Here is a 25,662-nt window from a genome sequence, read left to right on the forward strand (position 1 = left end):
ACACAGACCGATCACAAGTACTGTAATTGAAACTGTGATTAAAAATCTTCCAACAAACAAAAGCCCAGGACCAGATGGATTCACAGGAGAATTCTATCAAACATTTGGAGAAGCGCTAACACCTATCCTTCTCAAACTCTTCCAAAATATAGCAGAGGGAGGAACACTCACAAACTCATTCTACGAGGCCACCATCACCCTGATACCAAAACCAGTCAAAGATGTCACAAAAAAAGAAAACTACAGACCAATATCACTGATGAACATAGATGCAAAAATCCTAAACAAAATACTAGCAAACGGAATCCAACAGCACATTAAAAGGATCATACACCATGATCAAGTGGGGTTTATCCCAAGAATGCAAGGATTCTTCAATATATGCAAACCAATCAATGTGATACACCGTATTAACAAATTGAAGGATAAAAACCATATGAGAGTCTCAATAGATGCAGAAAAAGCTTTCGACAAAATAAAACACCCATTTATGATAAAAACTGTCCAGAAAGTAGGCATGGAGGGAACCTACCTCAACATAATAAAGGCCATATATGACAAACCCACAGCCAACATCATTCTCAATGGTGAAAAACTGAAACCATTTCCTCTAAGATCAGGAATAAGACAGGGTTGCCCACTCTCACCACTATTATTCAACATAGTTTTAGAAGTTTTACCCACGGCCATCAGAGAAGAAAAAGAAATAAAAGGAATCCAAATTGGAAAAGAAGAAGTAAAGCTGTCACTGTTTGCAGATGACATGATACTATACATAGAGAATCCTAAAGAGGCTACCAGAAAACTACCTGAGCTAATAAATGAATTTGGTAAAGTAGCAGGATACAAAATTAATGCACAGAAATCTCTTGTATTCCTATACACTAACGATGAAAAGTCTGAAAGAGAAATTAAGGAAACACTCCCACTTACCGTTGCCACAAAAAGAATAAAACACCTAGGAATAAACCTACCTAAGTAGGCAAAAGATCTGTATGCAGAAAACTATTAGACACTGATGAAAGAAATCAAAGATGACACAAACAGATGGAGAGATATACCATGTTCTTGGATTGGAAGAATCAACATTGTGAAAATGACTATACTACCCAAAGCAATCTACAGATTCAATGCAATCCCTATCAAACTACCAATGGCATTTTTCACAGAACTAGAACAAAAAATTGCACAATTTGTATGGAAACACAATAACCAAAGTAATGCTGAGACAGAAAAACAGAGCTGGAGGAATCAGGCTCCCTGACTTCAGACTATACTACAAAGCTACAGTAATCAAGACAGTATGGTACTGGCACAAAAACAGAAATATAGATCAAGGGAACAGGATAGAAAGCCCAGAGATAAACCCACCCACATATGGTCACCTTATCTTTGATAAAGGAGGCAAGAATATACAGTAGAGAAAAGACAGCCTCTTCAATAATTGGTGCTGGGAAACCTGGACAGCTTCATGTAAAAGAATGAAATTAGAACACTTCCTAACACCATACACAAAAATAAACTTCAAATGGATTAAAGACCTAAATGTAAGGCCAGACACTATCAAACTCTTAGAGGAAAACATAGGCAGAACACTGTATAACATAAATCACAGCAAGATCCTTTTTGACCCACCTCCTAGAGAAATGGAAATAAAAATAAACAATTGGGAATGAATGAAACTTAAAAGCTTCTGCACAGCAAAGGAAACCATAAACAAGATGAAAAGACAACCCTTAGAATGGGAGAAAATATTTGCAAATGAAGCAACAGACAAAGGATTAATCTCCAAGATATACAAGCAGCTCATGCAGCTCAATATCAAAAAAACAAACAACCCAATCCAAAAATGGGCAGAAGACCTTAATAGACATTTCTCTAAAGAAGATATACAGATTATCTACAAACACATGAAAGGATGCTCAACATTACTCATCATTAGAGAAAAGCAAATCAAAACCACAATGAGGTATCACCTCATATCGGTCAGAATGGCCATCATCAAAAAATCTACAAACAATAAATGTTGGAGAGGGTGTGGAGAAAAGGGAACCCTCTTGTACTGTTCGTGGGAATGTAAGTTTATACCACCATTATGGCAAACTATATGGAGGTTCCTTAAAAAACTAAAAATAGAACTACCATACAACCCAGCAATCCTACTACTGGGCATATACCCATAGAAAACCATGATTTAAAAAGAGACATGTACCACAATGCTCATTGCAGCACTATTTACAATAGCCAGGACATGGAAGCACCCTAAGTGTCCATTGACAGATGAATGGATAAAGAGGATGTGGTACATATATACAATGGAATATTACTCAGCCATAAAAAGAAACAAAAGTGAGTTTTTGTAGTGAGGTGGATGAACCTAGAGTCTGTCATACGGAGTGAAGTAAGTCAGAAAGAGAAAAACAAATACCGCATGCTAACGCATATATATGGAATCTAAAAAAAAAAATGGTTCTGATGAACCTAGGGGCAGGACAGGAATAAAGACACAGACCTAGAGAATGGATTTGAGGACACGGGGAGGGGAAGGGTAAGTTGGGACGAAGTGAGAGAGGAGCACTGACATATATATACTACCAAATGTGAAATAGATAGCTAGTGGGAAGCAGCTGCATAGCACAGGGAGATCAGCTTGGTGCTTTGTGACCACCTAGAGGGGTGGAGTAGGGAGGATGGGAGGGAGACGCAAGAGGGAGGGGTTATGGGGATATATGTATACATGTAGCTGATTCACTTTGTTGTATAGCAGAAACTAACACAACATTGTAAAGCAATTATACTCCAATAAAGATGTTAAAAAATAATACTAGCACTTTATATCTCACTCTTAGGGCATCAGCAACAAATTACAGCTATATTAGCCATGCAAGATTATACCCTTTTCTTTGATTCGTGTGTTCCCCGGGACAGATCACGAGGAGGCCAGAATTACGTATAGCAGATACCTGACTGAAAGCGGAAGCAGAAAGATAGAGACAGAAGAGAATTTATATCCTACTTTTGGAGGGCTGTCTTCCAAGCCTGAAGCAAAACCAAGCCTGGAGAAGGCAGATGTTTTAAATTAAATGTTAGGCGATTTTAGAAGTCATCTTTATTGACATATAATTGACCTACAATAAACACTCTTTTAATTTAAGTGGAGTCTTACTCCTTAACATGTATTTTATTTTTTTACCTTATATTTTACTTTATAATTTAGTTTGTATTCATCTTTGAGGCTTTCAAGTAGAAATTCATTAGAAAGTATGAAAGTATGAAATCCGAATATTCTTAAAAGATTGCAATGCTTTGCTTTATTTCAAAGCTAAAGTAACTGATAATCTTACATATATTAATAATAATGACTACTGTTTTAAGTTTCATTAAACACTGCACACTTCAGACCCTGAAAATATACTTTAGATAAAAAAAACACATTTACCCCTCAAAGACCTCCTGACCCTCATTTCCTTAATTAGTAATTTGGGCACAATAAGAGTACCTGCTATGACCTTGGGGAAATTATTTGAAAACGCAACGAGGTAAGTAATGAAATTAGGGTGCAAACACAATTAGGAATGATTCCAAAGCCCGAACATTATCTAATATGACATTCCGAAGCATTCTGAATACACATCCTAAAGAAATTACACCTAATATAAACTTTTCAGGAATTAGAAAGTTGAAAAGAGAACAAATTCCCTTAAAATTCTCTTTATTTGTTAAGCATACCTCTTATAATTCCAAAATGTGGAGAATCTGATGGTATGGATCTTTATATCACTGCCCACTGCTAGAAAATACCACACATTCATTGTCAATGGGGGCTGGTAAGCTTGGAAAATCAAATACCATCTTGAGAATATTTTAAAAGACTCATCAAAAAATTCCTTTTATTTTAAAAGAAAGTATTAAAATGAAATCATGCATGACTTCAAAATGTATTCAGACTTCTCTACAGTGTATAACAATAGGGAGTTTTATCAGATTACATCTTCAATAAAAAGAATTTGAATGAGTTTGATGTGATTTCTATTTCAATCATAAGGGTGACCTACACAGGTATCTTTTTTCTTCGATCATTTTATTTCTGCTCTCTCCATCTGTGTTTTAACCTGTTAATATGTGGGTGAATTTGAGGAAAAGCAAATCAGTTTGACCTTTAATGTAAAGTCATTTTTGTATGATCAAAACAGTACTATTTCCAAGACTGTAAAGAATGTGGATTTTAAGATTCAAAAGCACGTGCCATTCCCAGTAACCTGGGAGGAATGATAATGTGACCACTGCTTGAATGATAATTTTATCTACATAACTGCCTTCCTCTTGCCTTCACTGTATATTAAGACTTCTGCCCAAAGATATATGTTTAGCCAAGCTGTTTTAATATAACATATTAAACTTTAAAATGATTCAAGGACAAACACTGGACTGCAGCTCGCTGTAGGATGCCACATTTTGTTGCATCATTTCCCTTCTTTTTTAGCAGCTATTTTACCACTAAACCAGAAAAGAAGGAATTATGCAGGAAAATTGCTATTAGCTGCTACCCCTGCTGGATTACAAAACCCAGAGCATAATAGCTTCCCCAGTGGAGCCTCTGAGGGCTTGGGCCAAGCCATTAGCCACTGCTAACACCTAAGGGAAGAAATAGAATAGAGTAGAATGGCTCTCAGGTATCCCGGAAGATTTTTATGCAAACAAAATTTATTTGAAATGCAGATGTCCAGGGCCTAGCCCCAGAAATTCTTATTCAGTTAATTTAGAATAAAATCCAAGAATATGCATTTTTAATATGCTCAGACAGATATTTGTATCTGAATTTTTCACCTGGCTTCTGTTTGTGTGAATATTTGCTCAAACACAGGTGATCATTAAAAAGGCTTGACAATTAGAGTGTCAAGATGGACCAAATATATCAGAGCCTAGTATATGATAGGCACTTTATTTTTAAAATGAATGTAATAATGTATGTATCCTTAGTGATGTAAGATCCTCTCATTGCATTCTACTTGTGTAGCATTGGATACATTTTGGACTTCTCAAAGTACTGCTTTGAGTTTTGAGTCTCTTGTTACATGTTGACTTATATTCACTGATGACTATTATGTATTTATTCAACAAACTAACTAAAACCATCATATTTGCTTTACATTCACTTTATAATCAAATCTCCATTACGTCTCTGAGTTAGATCCTCCAAAATCCTTAGGAGTCTGTTTGTTCCTATTGCCTCCTTCATAACGGAAAGAGTAAAATTTCAGCTGATTACTGAAGGATGACACAACTTCCCTACATTGAAAAGGAAGATGTGAGCTTATTGGATACACGGGGAAAGATGTATAAAATCAGGTAGCCAGAAAGATGATACGAGAAATTGGATCAAGAAAGAGATTTTTAGAAATGGAGAATAGGCATTACATATTATTAGTTCCACTATTGAAAGACTGAATTTGTGGCACTGACCATCCAGGTGAATGTACCCAATAGGTAACTGGAGGGGACATAGGGCTAAGATTTTAGAAAAATATTGTCTGGTATTTGAAATCAGGTAAGTGAATCAGATTCAAACAGATCATAAAGAGGTTAGAAAAAAACGATGAGGACAGAATGCTATGGAACAGAAAAATGAGAATTATAGGGACAAGAAGGGATGCCATTCTTTGCACTTCCCCAGCTTAACAAACCAGCCCTTTCCTCTAAACCCAGCCCACATGCCACTCTTTCCTTAAAGCATCCCTCATTTGTATCTATGATAATAGAAATTTAAATCAAGGTACAAATGGCATAGTGGACCACGAGGTATAGGAGCAGAGACGAAAGGACAAGGCTCACAATTAGAGAATGACTATCAGCTGACTCACATTTTGGCTAGTTATGTGTTATTTTCTCTCCCCTTCTGAGTCAGAAGTTCCTTGAGATCAGTAATCATTTTTAAAAGTCATCCATTTGTTCATTCAACAAGGATTAATTAAAATCTTACCATGGAGATAGCTATATGGTGACACATATGATAGTTAATAGGATGCATTCACTAAAGAAGACAAAATCTCTGCATCCAAGGATCTTGCAGTTGGTGAGGCAGAAAACCATCACACCTGACTGTATAGCAGCATGCTGGGTAAATATGTGCCAAAGAAGACTTTCCTCTGACAGTGATGTCTTGGAGATAAAAGGAACTGAATAACTGAGAGAATTAACTGAATGTGTCAGTGTGGATTTGAAAGACATTAAGATGGAGGCATGGGTGATGGCAAAGGAAAATGAATTTGTACAATTTTTAGTGGCTTTCACTTAGTTTCTTAGGAAACTAAGAAACCATTTGCACGTATGAAGCTAAGACCTAAAGACACTTAGGTCTTAGTTTCATATGTGCAAATTCAAAATCTTCAGGAAGATGATGATGTCTACCAAAGTGATGATTTCCAGGGATACTTAACCTCCCTCAAATCAAAGCAGGTTATTTAGAATACAAACTACTTTAGGTACTTCCTTTCTTTTATATCCTCAGCTCTCTATTCACTATATTTAATGATTTCCATATCTTATACACAATGTATGCTTCACTTTAACTGCTGTTTTAAAATCGTCTCACTTCCTGGTCCAACTACCCTACATAACAAGTGTGTTAATGGGCAAAAACTTATCAGCTCCAGTGCAAATGAATTAATCTCTGACTCCCAGTTTCTTAAATATTTAGAGATATCTATTCAATCAATAGAGATGTGGTAGAAAAGTCATTCTCCTGACAATGCTAGCTTTCCAATGTCTGGATTTTTAACCACTATTAGGTTAATTTCTGAAATGTTTACAACTCCACTAAAGACCTTGGTATTTCTTTGTTTTGTTTTTGTATTTTTTCCCCTAAGTAGCTGTACACTTAAAAAATGTTAATGCATTTTTCAGTTCTGCATAAATCCAAGTAGATAAGAAATATTATTTTCCAGATCTGTTGATATTTATAAAAGCTTTAAAATTTCCATTCAAACAAAATAGAAATTGGGTCTTGGTATAGTTTTCACTTTTGTGAGTTAGTTAATGCAGGCATTTCTCAGATAAAATGAAGGTAATATTAATCTTCATCTCTCATTCCCTGGTGCCTGGAGTGAGATAAATCTGCCTTTCCTCTGAGCTCTAAGGGATCTGCATAACATACATGGAACATTTTGAGTAAGATCAAGCATGCAAATTAAGTGCAGGAGAAAAATAATCAAACTCAGAAGACTTTGGGCAGTGTGATTATATCTAGCATGGAACTTGGACTTTGAGATACTTGCATTCCTCTCTGGCACCGAAAATGCTTATTTCTTGATAATTAATTCAAGGTTATGCTATGCTATGCTATACTATGTTACACTGACTCTGAAGATACGGGATTTAGATTGATAGAGTGTTGTACTGAATGCCTTTTGATGCCTCTACAATACTATATTTCTGCCTGCCAGTGGCCTTGACCACTTAGTTTTTACCTTGTCTCTGATAAAGGTGTCATGGTATGGAAAAACCTCCTCCACACACTTTCTCTTTTTTATCTTATCCTTGAGCTTTAATATAACCTTCTTAGAGCCCATTTCTCCTTGCTTCCTGAGGTGGCTTTTGCTAAGATGACAGAGAAAGTGTACAAATACATTGGACTTGCTAGTAATTCTTAACTGTCAGCTGAGAAACCTTTCATCAGTCAAAAAAACCTGTTTCTCATAGGTAAAATGGCCATAACAATGCCTACCTTGCTTCTGTAAATAATATTTAATCAGATTTATTGATTGTATTAATTTCCTAGGGCTGCCATAACAAATTACCACCAACAGGGAAGCTTAAAACAACGGAAATGTATTCTCACAGTCTGGAGGCCAGAAGTCTGACATCAAGGTACTGGCAGGACCACACTCCCTCTTAGAAACCATAGAGGAGAATTCATTCTTCGTCTCCTGCAGTTTCTTTTGGCTGTAGGCATTCCATGGCTGTGGCCACACCATGTCAATGTCTGCCTTTGTGGTCACATTCTCTCTCCTTCTTCTCTGTGTTAAATCTCTCTCTGACTTACTCTTATAAGGACACATGTTATTGGACTTTCTTTTAAAGATACATGTTACTGGATTTAGGACCCACCAGGTAATCCCAGATGAACTCTTCATCTCAAGATTTTTAATTTGATTACATCTACAAAGACCCTTTTCCAAGTAAGGTAACATTCATAGGTTCCAAGGAAAAGGATATATACATGTCTCTTTGGAGGTCACCATTCAGACCACTACATTGAACACCATCTTCATATGATCTAAGAAAAAATTTCCTCTTATATTAGCCATTTAAGAACAGTATATGTAGATTCTTAAAGAATTTTAGAAGATGCTTAAATTTCATAGATTACTTTAATGAGTCCTAACTTTTGTAAAGTGAAAAGCATAGCCTACTCTCTGTACATTTCCTCTGCAAAATGTCAATCTTTCATATATTTATAGAATTGTAGTGCTGCATGGTTATAGTGGAATAAGTTTTTTTCTGTTAAAAAAGCACTAATTTATTCTATATGTAACTGTAAAATGTTGACTAAACATTAACTTTGGTATTAGTCTAGGAACTTCTAAAAGAATTCACAGTGACAGTTTTTCTAAAGCCAAAGTAAACCTTGGTCAACATTTATGGCTAGATATACATACTTTATTATTAAATATTAGGAGATTTGGTAATGAGTCAACATTCATATAAATATTGAGATTATTGACATCAGGTGGCATGGTGCACTATCTAATGAGGAAAAAAAAGGGAAAAGAATGACGAATGATCTAATTAGGTGACTCAGAATATCCAGTTGCATGTTGCAGACTTAGTATGTTGGTATACTTTCAATGAATTATGTAGGAAATTATAATGGTACTGGAGGAGACTGGCTTCACAGAGTCCTAATTTTTATTAATTCATTATAGCCTGATTGTTTCCAACAAGACTTAGTGTTTAGAGTAAAAATACATAAATGAAGTGTAGATGTTATGATCTTTGCTTCATATTCCTAGATATTAGATACTATATATGCATATATCTAGTATGCTGAAATCCATGGATTTGTATCTTTATTGCTTTGCTAGGTTTTTAGAAATAACAGACACAACACAATGATAAGAACTTAATTAAATCTCTTGTCCATACCTACTGAACAGAGTGTCATTTTCCCTTGGTTTTGGCCTTCTTGCCATTTTCATTCCATTTGATTTGACCAAGAAAATTTGAATTAAATTTGCAAGTCAAATGACAGGAGACATTTCTCAAAAAGGCATAATATCTACTGATCTTCTTTTCATCTATTCCTTTGTCATAAACATTTGTCTGGCAAGTGCCTTCATTAACTCTGGCTCCTTGTTGCTTTTGCTTGCATATAACAGGATAAACAAAAGCCATAACTCCATGATTTCAAATAAATGGGACCTAGACCAAAGTAAACTTTCTGCATCAGAGCAACAACAACAGATGAACTACACTGAAACAAATAGAGAATTTAGATTTGCCTGCTTTATTTTATCTGGGAAAAAAAATAGACAATGGGGAAAGAACGTGGGATATTTAAATAATAACAGCAATAATAATGGCCAAAGAAAATAAATAGAAAGAAAGAAGGAAGGAAGGAAGGGAGGGAGGAAGGAAGGAAGGGAGAAAGGAAGGAAGGAAGGCAGGAAGGAAGGAAGGAAAGAAGGAAGGAAGGAAGGAACTTAGGACTGTGGGGAAAATTACACAAATAGAGTTGAAGAATTATCCAGGTAGGCACCGCCTATCTCTTCAGATAGACTTTTTAGTTTTTCATGGAGTATGCATATAGAATTAATAAGTGACCATAGCACTACCTAGTGTGCTGAGGCTGCTATAACAAAATATTTCAGACTGGTGGCTTCAACAACACAATTTTATTTCTTACAGTCCCAGAGGTGAGAAAATCCAAGGTCAAGGGGTAGGCAAGATGTGTTTCATCCTGAACCCTCTTCTTTTGGCTGCTTATAGGTGGCCACCATCTCTCTGTGTGCTCCATATGACCTCTTCTTTGTTTGCCCACAGGTGGAGAAAGAGAGAGCTCTCTGATGTCTCTATATTCTATAGACACCGATTCTATAGTATCAGGGCCCCACCCTTATAAACTTCCTTAAACTTAATTACTTCCTTAGAAGCTCCATCACCAAATATAGCCACACTGTGGGTGTGGGGGGGGTTAGGGTTTCAACATATGAGTTATGGGCTACACAAACTTTCAGTCTATAACAAACACTTATTGACTTATTTGCTAAAGGAAACTTTTCTTATAAGGATATTAATGTTGTATGAGAAAATGTCCTTTGATTTCCAATTCCAAATGATTCAAAGACTGAATATCAAGAATCAAAGAGGAAATTCCTCCTAGACTCCTCAGTAGAAGAGAATTCTGATGTGCACCTCTTTAAATGATGGTATTTCAGATATTTTAGAGCAATTTTTCTTCCCCTCTGAGCCTTCTCTACTTAAATATAAGCAACCTCAATTTATTGCTCATGTTACATGATATGAGGCATGTCCAGGGAAAGACTTGGAAACCATCAATATTTCTCTTAAATTTCCATATAAGATCCTGGCTATATATGCTTTCCAACAGCCTGAAATTGATTCTTCTCACTGACTTATTTTGAACTACATATAACCCCTTGTGACAAAATAACATGAATGGAAATAGATATGAGCCCCACAAAATATGGCTAATGATTACTTCTTCATTTATTCAGCAAATATTTGCTGAGTATTCATTATGCATCATAAATTGGTTATTTGTTACTTGGAAGTTCCCTAGTTTATTTATGTATCCCCAGGGTCTATGATATCCCCATTACGATATCATTTCTTTGTGGTAAGTGTTTTGATGAAAATAAAAAGGTTTTTAGAAGATTACATAACTAATTTATCTGAGGAGATTGGGGACAACTAGTAAAAGAAAATTTCCCCAAAGGAGTGATATTTAAGCACAGACATAAAGAATGCATAAATTTTAATAATTCAAATTAGGGCTGAGGAGGGATAGAGAAATTATCAGGCAGAAAAAAGAGCAAATATGAAAGCCCTGAGGACAGAAAATCCTTAACTCAGAAAAGACCAGGAGGGCTGGAACAAAGAGAGAAAGAAGAGTGGCAAGACCAAATAAAAGTAGGTTAAACGATGTGACTAATGTTGTCATAAGAATCTTTGTTCTGCGCCAAGTCCTGTGCTGGAGACTGAGACTAGAGCTGTGACTAAGGCCAGTCTCCCTCAAAGGGCTTAGAGTTTAGTGAGATAATGCACACATTTTATTGAATATTATCTATTTGTCTTAATATTATCTATAATGTCAAAACTGTTGCATAAAAATTCTAAGTACTTAATTTTAAAATGGCTGCCTTTGTTACAGCCTCTAGCAATTTCCAGTAAAATTACAACAAATGCTCTGGAATAACAAAACGACAAAACTAAGAATATAAGTAACTATTTTTATTCAAAATTAATCTGTTGTCAGAATCTGAAAGAAATTTCATACATAATGGTATAACTGTAATGTGCTATCTGAAAGCAAGCAAGCCTATGCACCTACTATTTACCTGGTCCTTTCTTTACTATTTATTTGGTATATACCTTGTATTACTCAGACAAGGAGTAAGGAAGGCAACAAACCACTATTTTAGGAATATCGTCATTTGAAGCATGCCTGGGGTTATTAGTCCACTTTAACTCCCCTTCATGATCTTTCCTTCAACAGTTTGTCATAAACAGAAACAAATGGGTGTGGAGTATGAAGCAAGGTTTTGAAAATAGAGTCATTCATCCTCCTTGGTGTAAGGCCCATAAGCAAAACATTCCAGGAGGATGAGAAAACAGGAAAATCCGTAACTGAGAAAAATAATAGGGAATACAAATATTTAAATATTTCACCTATTGAGAATATCACAGAACTAGGTGATAAGGTTACCATATGTTCCTATCTCAATGCAACTCAACTGCACTATATGGGTAGCATATCCATGGACATTAGTCTATCCACCTGGATATTCGTCCACCCTAGAGAATGCCAAATGCTTTTGGTCCATTCTCTTCTTAAATAGATCTTGGCACAATATCTTTCTATCTTTTGTCAAATTCTGTCATTATATACTCAAATTCACAAGATTTAATTTTTTTAAAAAATCAGTGGTCATTTCCTCTTTTTGTTTCATATATTTTCCAGTTTTAGAAAATGTCTGTGTTTTCTCTAGTAAATCATTATCAAGGTATCCTCTTATATTGGTTATGCTCAAAAAGAAAAATAAATAAATGCAGTAAATATAATAAGTAAGGGAAGAAGCCATAAGGATAGAAGAGGTTAAGTTCTAGAGAAAACAAGATGATATAAAATGGAAATGCATGCAAATATGAAGGACTGGAAAGAAGATTTTTAAATAACACAATAATACAATTGAAGCCAAGTTTAGAGGTAGTGAACAGCTAAGTTACTATCCTTGATATGACTGCCTTTTCCCTTTGCATCATTGTAAAACAAATAAAACAAAAGAAAAAATTAAAAAGAAAGAAATGAGAGTGCACTTTTACAAAAAGTGTCTTCAAATAAACACCATCAATCATCTTACTTAATGTTGAAAGTCAAAAGCTATTTTCTCTTTTATAATATCAAGAACAAGGTACAGGTGTCTACCATAACTTCTTATACTCAGAATTGTATGTGAGGTTCTTGTTAGTATAGTTAAGATGAAAAAAAATTAATATAGGCATTTAAAGCTATAAGTATCTCTCTAAGCACTGCTATAGCTGCATCCATTACTTTTTGATTGACTGCATTTTCACTTACATTGTCTCACATTTTCAAAATTTCCTTTTGATTTCTTCATTGAATCATTGGTTATTGAGGAATGTATTGTTTAATTTCCACATATTTATGAGTTTCCCCAAATTTTTTTCTATTATTGATATCTAATTTCATTCTATTACTGTCAGAGAATGCACTTCGTATTATTTATATCCTTTTAAATTTATGGAGGTTTAGTTTATGCCTAGCCTATGATATACATTGCAGAATGTTCCATGTGTACTTGAGAAGAATATTTATTCTGCTGTATTTGGGTAGTGTGTTGTATGAATATGTTAGGTATAGTTGGTTTATACTGTTGTTCAAATCTTCTGTTGCCTTATTTATTTCTGACTAATTTTTTTATCCATTACTGAAAGGAGAATATTGGAATACCAAACTATTACTTTTGAATTTCTAGTTATTATATCCTCAATAATATATTACGTATGCATTGTTTTATACAAATGCTTTTTAGAAGTTAAGAAGTTTAGAAGTTAAGAGAAAAACTATACATTTATACTGTCTTTGGTAACTACATAATTACTTTTCCTGATGCTCTTTGTTTTTAATGTGAAGTTGAATTACCATCTGGGGATATTTGCTTTTCAGTCTGAAGAACTTCCTTTCCTGTTTCTTTTAAGACATGTCTGCTGGTGACAAATGCCCTCAGTTTTTTTGTAATCTGGGAATGTCTCTATTTCATTTTTTTTAAAGATAGCTTTGCTGAATATGTGATTCTTGGTTGAAAGTTTTTGCTTTGAGCATTTTGAATGTGCTAGCCCTCTTCCTTCTGGTGACCATTATTTCTATAAAAATTTAGTTGTTAATCTTATTGGGGTTCCCTTGGAAGTGATGAGTCAATTTTCTCTTGCATTCAGCACTTCGACTTGCAGCATTTTTTTTTTCTTCTGTCTCTTTGTGAATCTCTTTGTGTTTACGTTCTTGATGTTTGTTGAGCTTTCTGAATGTGGAGACTAATGTTTCCAAAATTTTTTGAAGTTTTCAGCCATATTTTTTCTTTTCCTTTCTTTGTCTCCTAGTATTTTCATTTCAGGTATATTTGTGCACTTAATGGTGTCCCACATTTTTCTGAGGTTCTCTTCATTTTTCTTCTTTCTTTTTTCTCTATATTCTTCAGCTTGCATATTTTCTATTGATCTATCTCCAAGTTCACTAATGCTTTCTTTTGCCAATTCAAATTTATAGTTTGTAATTTATCATTTTAGTTATTGTACTTTTCAACTCCACATCTTCCATTATGTTCTTTTTTTGATATTCTCTATGATATGACATTGTCATCACGCCTTCATTTCCTTCTTTAAAGGTGTACTGTAGTTCATTGAACACATTTACAATGGCTCCTTAGAAGTCTTTGGTTAATCTGATATCTGTTTGCTCTCATGGACAGTTTCTTTTGCCTGCTTTTTTGTTTTGTTTTGTTTTCCTCTAGTTTATGGGTCATGCTTTCTTGTTTCTTTGTATATCTTGTAATCTTTTGTTGAAGACTGGACACTTTTAGAGAATATATTATAGCAAATCTGATATTGACTTTTCACTGAAGGCCTGTTACTGTAATTTCCTTGTTTATTTGTTTAATGATCGGCTAGATTACTTTAGTAAAGTCTACTTCCCCTCTGCAGTGTTAAGCCTCTAATGTTTCACTTCAGGGGATCCCAGCCTTGGGTATGCCCTCAGTCGCCCTCGAATGGCAGTGGTTTTGGCAGGGTTTTCTGTCTCTTTCCCTGACTACGCCCAAGTTGTTAAACTCCACTGATTGCCAGATGATTTCTGTATTGTTTTTCATTTGGGGCCCTAAATTGTTCTACAGACTAATCCAACCCAATTTGGGCTCCTTCAAAAGGGTATTTCCCTTGGCAAGTGTTTCAGATTTGTTCTGAACCTGGCAGGCTCCTCTGCTTCTCTTTCCTGGGTTCTTTGCTTCTCCACTGAGGCAAAACTTTGAGCCATTGGCTTTGGAGCTGAATTGGAGACTATGCTGGGTTTATCTGAGTGACGCCTCTACTTTAGGAGCTGGGCACTTGATGCAAGGGAACAGTAGCCTCAAGTCTTTTTGGCTTGCCTCTCCCAGTGTGAAACCACGGCTTTACAGTCCAGGGCAAGCACAATTGCGGCCCTGTATTCCCTGTGAAGCCTTGCCAAGGTAGAGCCTCTGTTGCACAAGTATAGGCTGTAAAGAAGAAAGGAGCCCCTCTTCTTGGCCATACCAATTCAGAATTTAGTTGATCAATAGGTAGCTAGGAGCAGGGTGAGAACTGGCAACACCTTGCCCTCCAACTGCTAGCTGGGGTGGGTGGGGGGAGCCCTGTTGAACCAGTTTGGAGTAGAGTTTCCATCTCACAGAGCTGAGAGAAGGGATGAAGGAACTAGGTTCTGGTTGACACACTACATTCTCATCATTCCCACCAGACTCTAATAGATTTTCTTGAATAAACATTTCTGCATTTGCTGCTTGTCTCCAGGACCATTTCCAGAGACATTAATTTTTTTAAATGTTATTTTATAATTCTCACCAGTTCCACTGGGGAGCAATTCCGTGGAGTTCCTCATATTATCATGCTCCTCACACATATCTCTGTGTTGAGATATATTTTTATAAGTAAAAAAAAAGGTTTAGGAGTTTACTAGAATTAAAATCAATGCATAAAACAATCAGATGAACAATGAGATGAAAATATAATTTTAAAAAGGTAATATTTACTAAAGAAACAAAGTACATGCAGTACTAATAATAAGTGTAAAAAATATGTGAAAATCTCTTGTAGCTAAAATAAAAACATTTTGTTAACATATATTAAAGAAAATAAAGAAACCACAATATTGGTATAGAAGACTAAACATAATAAAGCTGTCAATTCTCTCAATTTATTTACATCTTAATATAATTTCTACTAAAACTCTTAAAGGAATTTTCATGGAACTTGATAATCTCTTCTATATTTGTCAGAGATTAGCAAATGAACAAGAATAGCTGAAATATTCCTAAAGAAGAACACGATAGGGGAAAATACCCTAACAAACATCGAGATTTATTACAAATTTTTCATACATAAAAAGCATGGTATTGATGCAGGATTAGAAAAACATAGCATGGGAACATGATAGAGAGCCTAAAAGGATGAAGATGCAAAAAAATTTGATTTGTGAGAGACTGAGAATTGAAGATCAGTGGGTAAGGGATAAGTTACTCTATAATTAACCTTGGGAAAATCAATAATCAGTACAGAAAAAAACAATTCCATACAACTGTTTAAATGTGAAAGGTAACATTATGAGAAGTAATTTTTATATAATTAATAATTTAAAAAATAAGGCTAAACTACTAATCATTAAAGAGACTGATAGGGGCTTCCCTGGTGGCGCAGTGGTTGAGAATCTGCCTGCCAATGCAGGGGACACGAGTTCGAGCCCTGGTCTGGGAAAATCCCACATGCCGTGGAGCAACTAGGCCCGTGAGCCACAACTACTGAGCTTGCGCATCTGGAGCCTGTGTTCCGCAACAAGAGAGGCTGCGATAGTGAGAGGCCCACGCACCGCGATGAAGAGTGGCCCCCACTTGCCGCAACTAGAGAAAGCCCTTGCACAGAAACGAAGACCCAACACAGCCATAAATAAATAAATAAATAAATAAATAAAAATTATAAAAAAAAAGAGACTGATAAAATTGACTACATTGAGATTAAAATTTTAATAAAATGAAAAGGCATCATGTTTTAAAGAAACAAACCAGAACTTTGTTAAAGATATTTGCAACATGTAGATTGAAAGAAACATGTATTTCAAATACATGAATTTGAAGTGTGTGAAACTGCTAATATTCAATGTTTTTTTGAGTGTAAAATAATGACAATTCAATTTGGCCTAATGAAATAACTGAATAATTAATAAATGCAAGTTCCAATCAAAAATATGGTAAAAAATTAATAGGCAAATAGGGAATTGACTTTGCCTGGAAGTAGCAGGTAAATTTGCCTGGAAGTAGCAGGTAAATTTTAGCAAAAATGACTCATAGACTCCCTTTACTCAGTCAATAATTTTCTTTATATAGAAAGGGAGCAACATGTGCAGATACCAGGAGTAGTAAAAAAAATATGAGTTTGGTCTTAGACCCATCAATGCTTTTCTAAGTAATAAAGGAGACAGTTTTGTTCTGCAATGAGTACTACTCCTGCTGCAGTTTCTAAATTATCATTATAGTTTGTTTTAAAGAGCGAATATGCAAAGATAGTTTCTCATATAAATAATGTTAACCACAAAAAGACAAAAGCCTCATTGTAATTTTATTAATTGCATCTTGAAGAACAATTCCCATCTTCTGTTTTGAACTATGGCACATGAAATCACCCACAAATGTTCCTTGTACTAATTTTAACTGTATTCAATCTTGTCACACACTTTCTGGAAATGTAACACAGCTATCTATATATTCTGTATCTTTTTTGAGATGATGTTCTCCTGCTTTTAGCTTAGTGGTATTTCCTTCTATGTCATGGAAATAAAGATTACTAGATCATTTGGAATACCACTGCTTACTTCCACTAGAGACTTCTTTTCACTCTTCAAATTGCTAAATAATGAGGCACAACCAGCAATAATTTAGAAAAAAAAAAATTGTTAACTCAGAGTTTTTTCTTTTCTTTTCTCTTTAACTGCTTACTAGCAAGGCACTGTAGGTCCACATATATCTTACACAAAGCAAAACCAAATATAATTTATACATTTATTTTAGGGAATGTCACTTTTTTTGAATTCTGGTATAGTACTATATGGTACAGAAGATTTAACACATTTACTTAAAATCATTTGAGTGGAATATCTATTCATGTATTTGTGTATTCTGGAAACCAGTAGGACACTGATGACCAGGAACTGGACAGCAATGGTTTGGAATGCCTGCCTTAATATGCAACAACGAGGTAGACAAGTGTTCTGGGGTCTGCAAACTTGCCAATATTTGAAAAAATCCCAACTGAAATAATCATTTTGCCCAAATTGTACTGCACACATTAACCAAAGTTATGTTTATTTGCTTTTGGCTGGAATATCAGTGTGAAATAATCAGTGTTCCCATGTTGAATAGACCTATGTCTTTCATTAATCAAAATGAGAAAATAGAATAATTTATATATATATGTATATATATATATATATACACACATATATAGCTATAGTTCATGAGATAGGGATGAATGACAATAAAAAGTTCATTTTGGGGGTGAAATTTTGAGAACCATAGGGCTACCACGGGACCAATCACTTCTCACTGGCCAGTTCTACATCGAGCTGAAGTGTGCCATTAAGTATTGCTTAAATGTCCTTACGTGTTGCTCCAGATAACCAATATACATTTCCATATAATTAATTAATACATTAAAAATGTACCACCTGCTCCTATGACTTTTCATCACTTAATTCTTATTTGTGTAACCACTAGAGGTCTTCTCTGCAGAATTTTAAAATATGTGGCATATCTACTCCAATTGGCAGTAAATGAGACTTTTGTTACGTGTTAGTGTAAAATGCTCTAGAGCATGAGTGACTGTTTTTAGGTACCTGTGGGAGTCAAATGCATTGTTTTGTATGCCATACTGTCATATAGTCTACTTTTAACACAAAGCTTCTCAAACATGACTTTCAAATGTTATGAAATTCTGTCAAGTTTGCATTATCAGGACAAACGAGAGAACATTGAACTTATTTATGGGGACTTGGGGTAATTTGTGTGTTCTAAAAGGACACTTGAAGATCAGTTTTGTAAAAGAAATCTTTTGCATTTACAAGGTGGTGGTAAAACTCCATTAGTTTATCCTGAGACCAAGCTCATTGAACCTGTTAGGGTGTGGATGTTTTGGTCCATGCCAATTGGGAAAGTGGGAAAGGGGAGAGGGAGAGAGCTGGAGTGGTTCAGTGGAGTTGGGATTGTCTTGAGGCTTGCAGAGGATTTATGAACTAGAAAAACAAGTGTTGTTTGGGCAGCCGTTTTGAAATGATGCAAACTATTGTAATTTTCACTTTTTCCAGATAATTCCCTCAGCATTTTGGCAAAGCATAATGGATTCAACCGCCAGAAGCAAGAAGTCTATCTTTTACCAATCATAATCAGTGATAGTGGGAATCCTCCTCTGAGCAGCACCAGTACCCTGACCATCCGGGTCTGTGGCTGCAGCAGTGATGGTGTTGTCCAGTCTTGTAATGTTGAAGCTTATGTACTTCCGATTGGACTCAGTATGGGCGCCTTAATTGCCATATTAGCATGCATCATTTTGCTGCTAGGTATGTATTTTCTTCATAGCCTAATGGTCACCATTTTTCTGGTTCATAAATGACTGTAAAGAAGGACAGAAAACCCTAACCCAGCCTAGAAAACCCTAATCAGCATTCTTTGGAAGAAAAATTCCTTTGTATATACTTCTCCAAGCTTTGAGGTCACTAAGAGAAGGGAAAAAAAAAAGAATTGTAATAGTAAATATTCAATTGGAGAGAACTATTCAGTGCCTTTTTTAATCCCATCACTGGTGAAAAGACTAAGCATAATGGTGGTGGAAGTGGGGATGGACCTTTATGTGGTTACAACAGCAACTATTACATAAGAAGGCCTCCAGATCTTCTGATACACACCAGTTTACTTCAGTGGGGGCACACATATGTCCAAAATACTCTTTTATCTAAACAATGTATAGATTGGGTTACTGAGTCCATCCAATCACAAAACTTGGTAAGATAAAAACAAAGAAACAAAAAAAACAAGCAAACAAAAAATACATTTTCTTCAAAATTGCATTGTTTCTCAGATATTTTCCTTGATACTACAATCAAATTTAGATGAAGATTGCAAAATAAGGAAAAGTTTTTGTAACTTTTCTACTAAAAAATCCAATTATAAAAATGAGATTAGACAGTAGGAAGACACACAAAAGGAAAGTTACATCTTATCCTGCCCTTAGATAAAGGTTATGTCAGTTTTTACCTTCCTGGTTACATCTGTTCTGTTCACCCAGTACCCTGAGTTGATCATCGTTTCCTGCCACATTTTTTTAATGTCATTAGCCCAAGTTTGGTGTGGCTGATCTGGCTAGTTTTTTATGTGTTCCTCTCCCTTCCCCCACCTTTAGGCCTACCTTACCAGATAGCGGAGTGCTAGCTTTCATACAAGAGAAGAAGTTGCCCATGCAAAGTTGACATTCACCTTAATATATCATTTCATCTGTGAATGGACATTGTTTCATTGGAAAGAGTCTTGAAGGACTGATTTAAAAAAACACAAAATGTACTGGATATGATCTATTCAGCTCCTTTTTCTTTATAGAAGAGGGTCATGGAGCCAAAAAATATTGAACGACCTGCCCAAGATACACAGCAAGTTAGTTAAGCTATCTGTGCTGTTTCACTTTTTGTGCCATTCACTCTAGAGCTCCTAACGGTATTAAATGCAGCTTTCACCATAAATAGATGCAAACTTGTTCTTTTAACCCAGCTTCTTCATCACCATTTAATAAACAGAAGCAACCTGGAATAGTATTCACTCAAAATTCAATGCTCATACTTCAGAAAGGTATTTCACTTAATTCCCAAGTGAATGCATGAAAGCTACGTGCTCATAAGTTTTTAAATAGCGCCCCTCTCTCTTAACATACACGATGCGTTGCTTGTGAAATTATATGTGAGTCTGGCTAATCGCTATTTTGTGTTTTTCCTGTAGTCATCGTGGTGCTGTTTGTAACTCTGCGGCGACATAAAAACGAGCCATTAATTATCAAAGATGATGAAGATGTGCGAGAAAACATCATTCGCTACGATGACGAAGGAGGAGGGGAAGAAGACACGGAGGCTTTTGACATTGCAACTTTACAAAACCCAGATGGAATTAACGGATTTTTACCCCGTAAAGATATTAAACCAGATTTGCAGTTTATGCCAAGGCAAGGGCTTGCTCCAGTTCCGAGCGGTGTTGATGTGGATGAATTTATAAATGTGCGGCTACACGAGGCAGATAACGACCCCACAGCCCCACCATATGACTCCATTCAGATTTATGGCTATGAAGGCCGAGGGTCCGTGGCTGGCTCCCTCAGCTCCTTGGAATCCACCACCTCAGACTCGGATCAGAACTTTGACTACCTCAGTGACTGGGGTCCCCGCTTTAAGAGACTAGGCGAACTCTACTCCGTCGGTGAAAGTGACAAAGAAACTTGACAGTGGATTATGAATAAATCAGTGGGAACTGAGCATTCTGTAATATTCTAGGGTCACTCCCCTTAGATACAACCAATGTGGCAATTTGTTTTAGAGGCAAGTTTAGCACCAGTCATCTATAAACTCAACTACATTTTAATGTTGAACCAAAAAAGTAATAATAAAAATAAAAAAGTATACGTTAGGAGGTTATAAATCTTGTGGAGTGTGAATTAAAGTATGTGGAGTGTCTAGAAGTCTTTGGATATTTGATATTTACCTGACCACCACAAAGATTGGGATCCTGGCTCGTCCTTAGAGAAATGGTTTAAAAGGAGGAAAAAAATCAAACTTAAAAAGGTGCTTTCTTAGAAAAATGGACCTGCAAGAAATTTGCTACTGATATGTGTCTTCTGCAAGGAGTTTTATAAATGCAAATGGTTTTTTCCCCTTCACCAATAAGGATCCCGCCACAAATGATAAAGCAATACTTGGTCTGCTGTACACTCTGACTTTTTGGAGTTTTGGGAGGCCTCCTAGATTATACGGTACGGTGACCACACCTTGTACATAATTGTTGGCCCCATTCATCAGAGACTGAATAGCATCTTTAAATATTGTGTCGAGCCTTAAAATATTCACATGTTTGTAATCCATTCCAGGGTGGGGATTGCCAAATCAATAGTGGGAGGAGAGAAATCCCATTCAAACAGGCTTGTTCTCTGGAAGCAGGATTACTCATTCCCCCAGGTTCATCTTCTCCCACAAGGACACAAAGATAAACTGTGTCACACAGTGGACTACATAAGAGACAGATGATTTTATTGCTAGCGCGTGAATTTATTTGTTTAATCCTCGAAATAAATATTTTATTGATGTCCATTAATGCTTTTATTTATTAAGGTTGGTAATCTATAGATTAAGGGACTATATGAAAAAAACACTAAATTATATCCATTAATAATACTTTAGATTGTTTTATATAAATATATATACAATGAATGTTTAATACATGTACATTTTGATGAGATGAGTATGGCAGGCAATATTATCAAAAGGGAAGCTAATAGTCTCTTTAGAGTAGAAAGTGTTATTGTGACTGGTGATGGCAGGAACAGCATTTTCCCAGAGAAACTTTTGGACTGTTTTCTATTTTGTTCATAATCCTAGTATTTGGTGTTTTTACTACAAGCACAAACATCTGAAAGTATATTGATTCATGTGATATTTAAACTCTAGACTTTTAGATGCCTACATAATGCCCTGCCCAATAAACATGCTTCAAGTTGCCTCCACAGTTTTAGAGCAGGAACTGATTTGTACATAATTTTACTGCTTCTGTTTTTAGCACTTCTCTCCCTGATCTTCATGGTGATGCACAGAATGTCTTAGACTCCAAAAGAGAACAGCACTAGAAGATGTGAGCATATTCAATTTTTAATGCAAACCTGCCATTTAGGAGTAGAAAATGTATGATAAAACTCAAGTACTACATGCAGATCATTTTAATTTTCTACTTTGCTTTAATGCAATATTGTTTATTTACTCCATGTATTGTATTCAGAGAAACTCCTGTATTGTTTCCTACTTTGTGAAATATATTTTTATAAATACCTTTGTTGTCATCACTTTTTTTTCCCATCAGATGAAGATCGATTAACAGAGTCATCAACTCTAATTAGAATTCTAGAACATTCAACTAAATTATCATAAGGATCACTTTTATTTGTAAGAGTCTTCATTATAAAGAACCAGAAACGAGAAATGGTTTGGCAATGATCACACAGCAAGATACCAACAGGGACATTAAAGAAACACAGTGTATGTAAAGGCTAGTCCAGCTGTGCCAGTTGGGTCCTCTTGGAAGCAAACGCTAAATCAGAATTAGGAGTAAAAGATAAAAGAGAGAGGAAACAAGATTGAGCAGGGAAAGTTTTCATACAGGAATGCAGATTTTAAAACTTGTAAAAGTAGAGAGATTAGGAAGCAGGATTTGACAAGAGAGCCTTAGACTGCAAAGCAGACCTGACAAATCTTTGCAAGGCAAATCAGGGATTTTAACGGGGTCCTGTTAAAGGAGTCTCTCATTGGGAAAAAATAGACTCCAGGTACTTCCCTGGTGGTCCAGTGATTGAGAATCCACCTTCCAATGCAGGGGGCGTGGGTTTGATCCCTGGTCAGGGAACTAAGATCCCACATGCCGCGGGGCAACTAAACCCGTGTGCCACAACTAAAAAGCCCGTGGGCCTCAACGAAAGATCCCGCAGGCTGCAACTAAGACCTGATGCAGCCAAAAATGAATAAATAAATAAATATTAAAAAGAAAAAAAAATAGATTCCAGTTGCCCTGCCATCTCAGTCATTGGCTTGGGGCTGCCTGAGAAAAGTATGGCTTTGGCTAGAAAACCAAAGGCACCAACTTCTGGAGGCTGACTCCACTGTGATTTTTATGAAGTTTGACTATTATACTTAGAATTTACAACTACCCAGTGCTCAGTGACTTAACTGACACCTTACTGAGTTTCTCTTGCCTGAGAATAGTTCGTCTTTAATGCTTATCATCATGGCTATTGAACACTTTTCCATGAAGTCAAAATGATGGCCCAAATTGACTTTAAAATACACCAGGACTTGGCACAGTGACTAAAGCAAATACTTGGTGAATGCAGATTATTAATGGTAGTTGTAGTAGTAACCAATACTAATATTCTGACTATCTCACACATTCTAAACCAAGGTGAGATTATTACTTCACTTATCTCTTGCATACCAGACTAATTTCTAGTGTACTCTTCAGTGAAATGGCATAGGTTAGAGACATATAAACATGTCTAACAAACATTACACTAGTTTTCAGGAGTATGAAATCCATATCTTCCAATCTTGGCAATCAATAAAATAATCTTCCTATGGTGATGTTCAGGGGCAGGAGATAATATCTGGTATACCAGTTGTCCAATCTTATCTCAAAATTTACTTTGCCCAGGAAGAGAGAATGAAAGTGTGGTTTTCTTGTTGATTTTCTTTGTCACCATCATGCTGACTCTTTGTGCTTAAAAGCCCATTTAAGGTTTTTTATTTTAATATGGAATCAAGTAAATGATACCATGTTCATACAGGGATGAACTATACTTTTAGAGTACCCTGAATTTAATAAAGATCTGAGGAATATACACACACACTCTCACACACACACCCCTACCTTGACTTCAAGTACTTTTTACTTTGGCAATAGAGTTGCTAAAACTTCCTGAACCAAAAGAGGTTGATGGGGTTCCTAAACTTTTAGGATTTGAGTATGCCATACACAACTCTTTAAATAATGCATTTTTTAACTTTATTAAAGTGACTATTTTTGTCTCTGTGCATTGTTTTCTGTCGCAGCAATACTGACATATGTCTTACATATTACATGTGTGGTTATTTGGCAAAAGAAATGCTTATTCAGTCCATAGGCATTTTAATGTGTCTGTAGGTCTTTATTGTGTCCCAAGCATCAGTCTTTTTTCATTCTTGAAACTTATCCCTGCCCAAGGGTTCTCTGCCTAATGGAGAAGAACCAGTGAGTTGGAACCAAGTGAGACAAAATTATCTCCCTCTGCCTACTTCACAAGTCAAGGTTCCTGCCTGGGGAACTAATACATCCCTGGGTGATTGGCCACCACATGGGATCAATTTAGCCTCAACCTTGTTCACTATTTGATCAAATCAAATTACAAAAATGTCTTTTAAACATCCATATATGTATACTAAAGAGTATTGAAGCCATTCTTTATAATAATCTTTTATGAGTACAGTAATAAGATTAAAAATAGTTTATAATAGGATGATTAAAATATGCTAGAAATTAAAGTTTAGCCTTGCCACACAGAATTGTGATTTCTAGAATATGGACTTTACAGTAAAAGTGTTTTGGAGAAATGTGTGGGTAAGTGTTTGTATGTATATAAAATAAAACTTAGATTCACTGGCATCACCAGTGAAATAAGAATGCTGAGAAAGAGCCAAGTGTGTCTTTGGGAGAGTTTGCTTAATCAGATGCTTAACGTAAGACAAGTCTCTGCGTGAGACTTGTAAATCTCCTCGGAGCAGCAAGATTCCACACTGAGACCCAACAGAGTTCTGGGCTATGCTGAATTTTGGAGAAGGAAAAGCAGGTGCTGAGAGCTAGTAGCCAATTACTCTTTATAGCCACATAAGGACAGGAGGCAAGTAGGCCTTTCCAACAAGTTGTATTATGGGATCACTGGCTTTGCAGGGAATCTCACGAATGTATAACCTTCTGATTGCCTTTTTGATTGAAAGTTCCATCTGAGATCAGGGAAGTGCAACCAGTAATAAGATTTCAAAAAATCCCATCACTGGCACTGTTGGAAAGGCTGAGCATGACTGAAATCCCATCACTGTCAGTCAAAAAATAAGGTAACAGTGGGCATCACTATAAAAGTGATATAAATGCACAATTTAAACATGAATATCAACATTGAAAAGACTATATATACACATATATATTTATATACACATATTCAAGTTTTTAGAAATAAATTTATATTTGCAATTTTTCATCTCCCAATCACACACTACCAAAAACCTGGAATGGTGGCTTTTTGTTTTTCTGAATCTAACTTTGAAAGAAATTGGATTGAAGGTAA

General features: G+C 35.7%; 1 protein-coding gene across 3 annotated transcripts in view; it reads left to right on the plus strand.

Moving 5' to 3' along the window:
* CDH8 (cadherin 8) overlaps window positions 1-21,031 on the plus strand; it is a 367,319-nt gene extending 346,288 nt beyond the window's left edge. For 2 of the 3 annotated variants that reach the window (XM_061173973.1, XM_061173972.1), the window contains 2 exons: window positions 18,860-19,111; window positions 20,538-21,031. In XM_061173973.1, coding sequence (XP_061029956.1) covers window positions 18,860-19,111; window positions 20,538-21,031 — 746 coding nt within the window. The remainder of the gene's footprint in view (window positions 1-18,859; window positions 19,112-20,537) is intronic. The other variant, XM_061173974.1, reaches the window with a different exon arrangement.
* The last annotated feature ends 4,631 nt before the right edge of the window (window positions 21,032-25,662 follow it).

Source organism: Eubalaena glacialis, chromosome 18 (genome assembly GCF_028564815.1).
Source record: "Eubalaena glacialis isolate mEubGla1 chromosome 18, mEubGla1.1.hap2.+ XY, whole genome shotgun sequence".
Lineage (NCBI taxonomy): Eukaryota > Metazoa > Chordata > Mammalia > Artiodactyla > Balaenidae > Eubalaena > Eubalaena glacialis.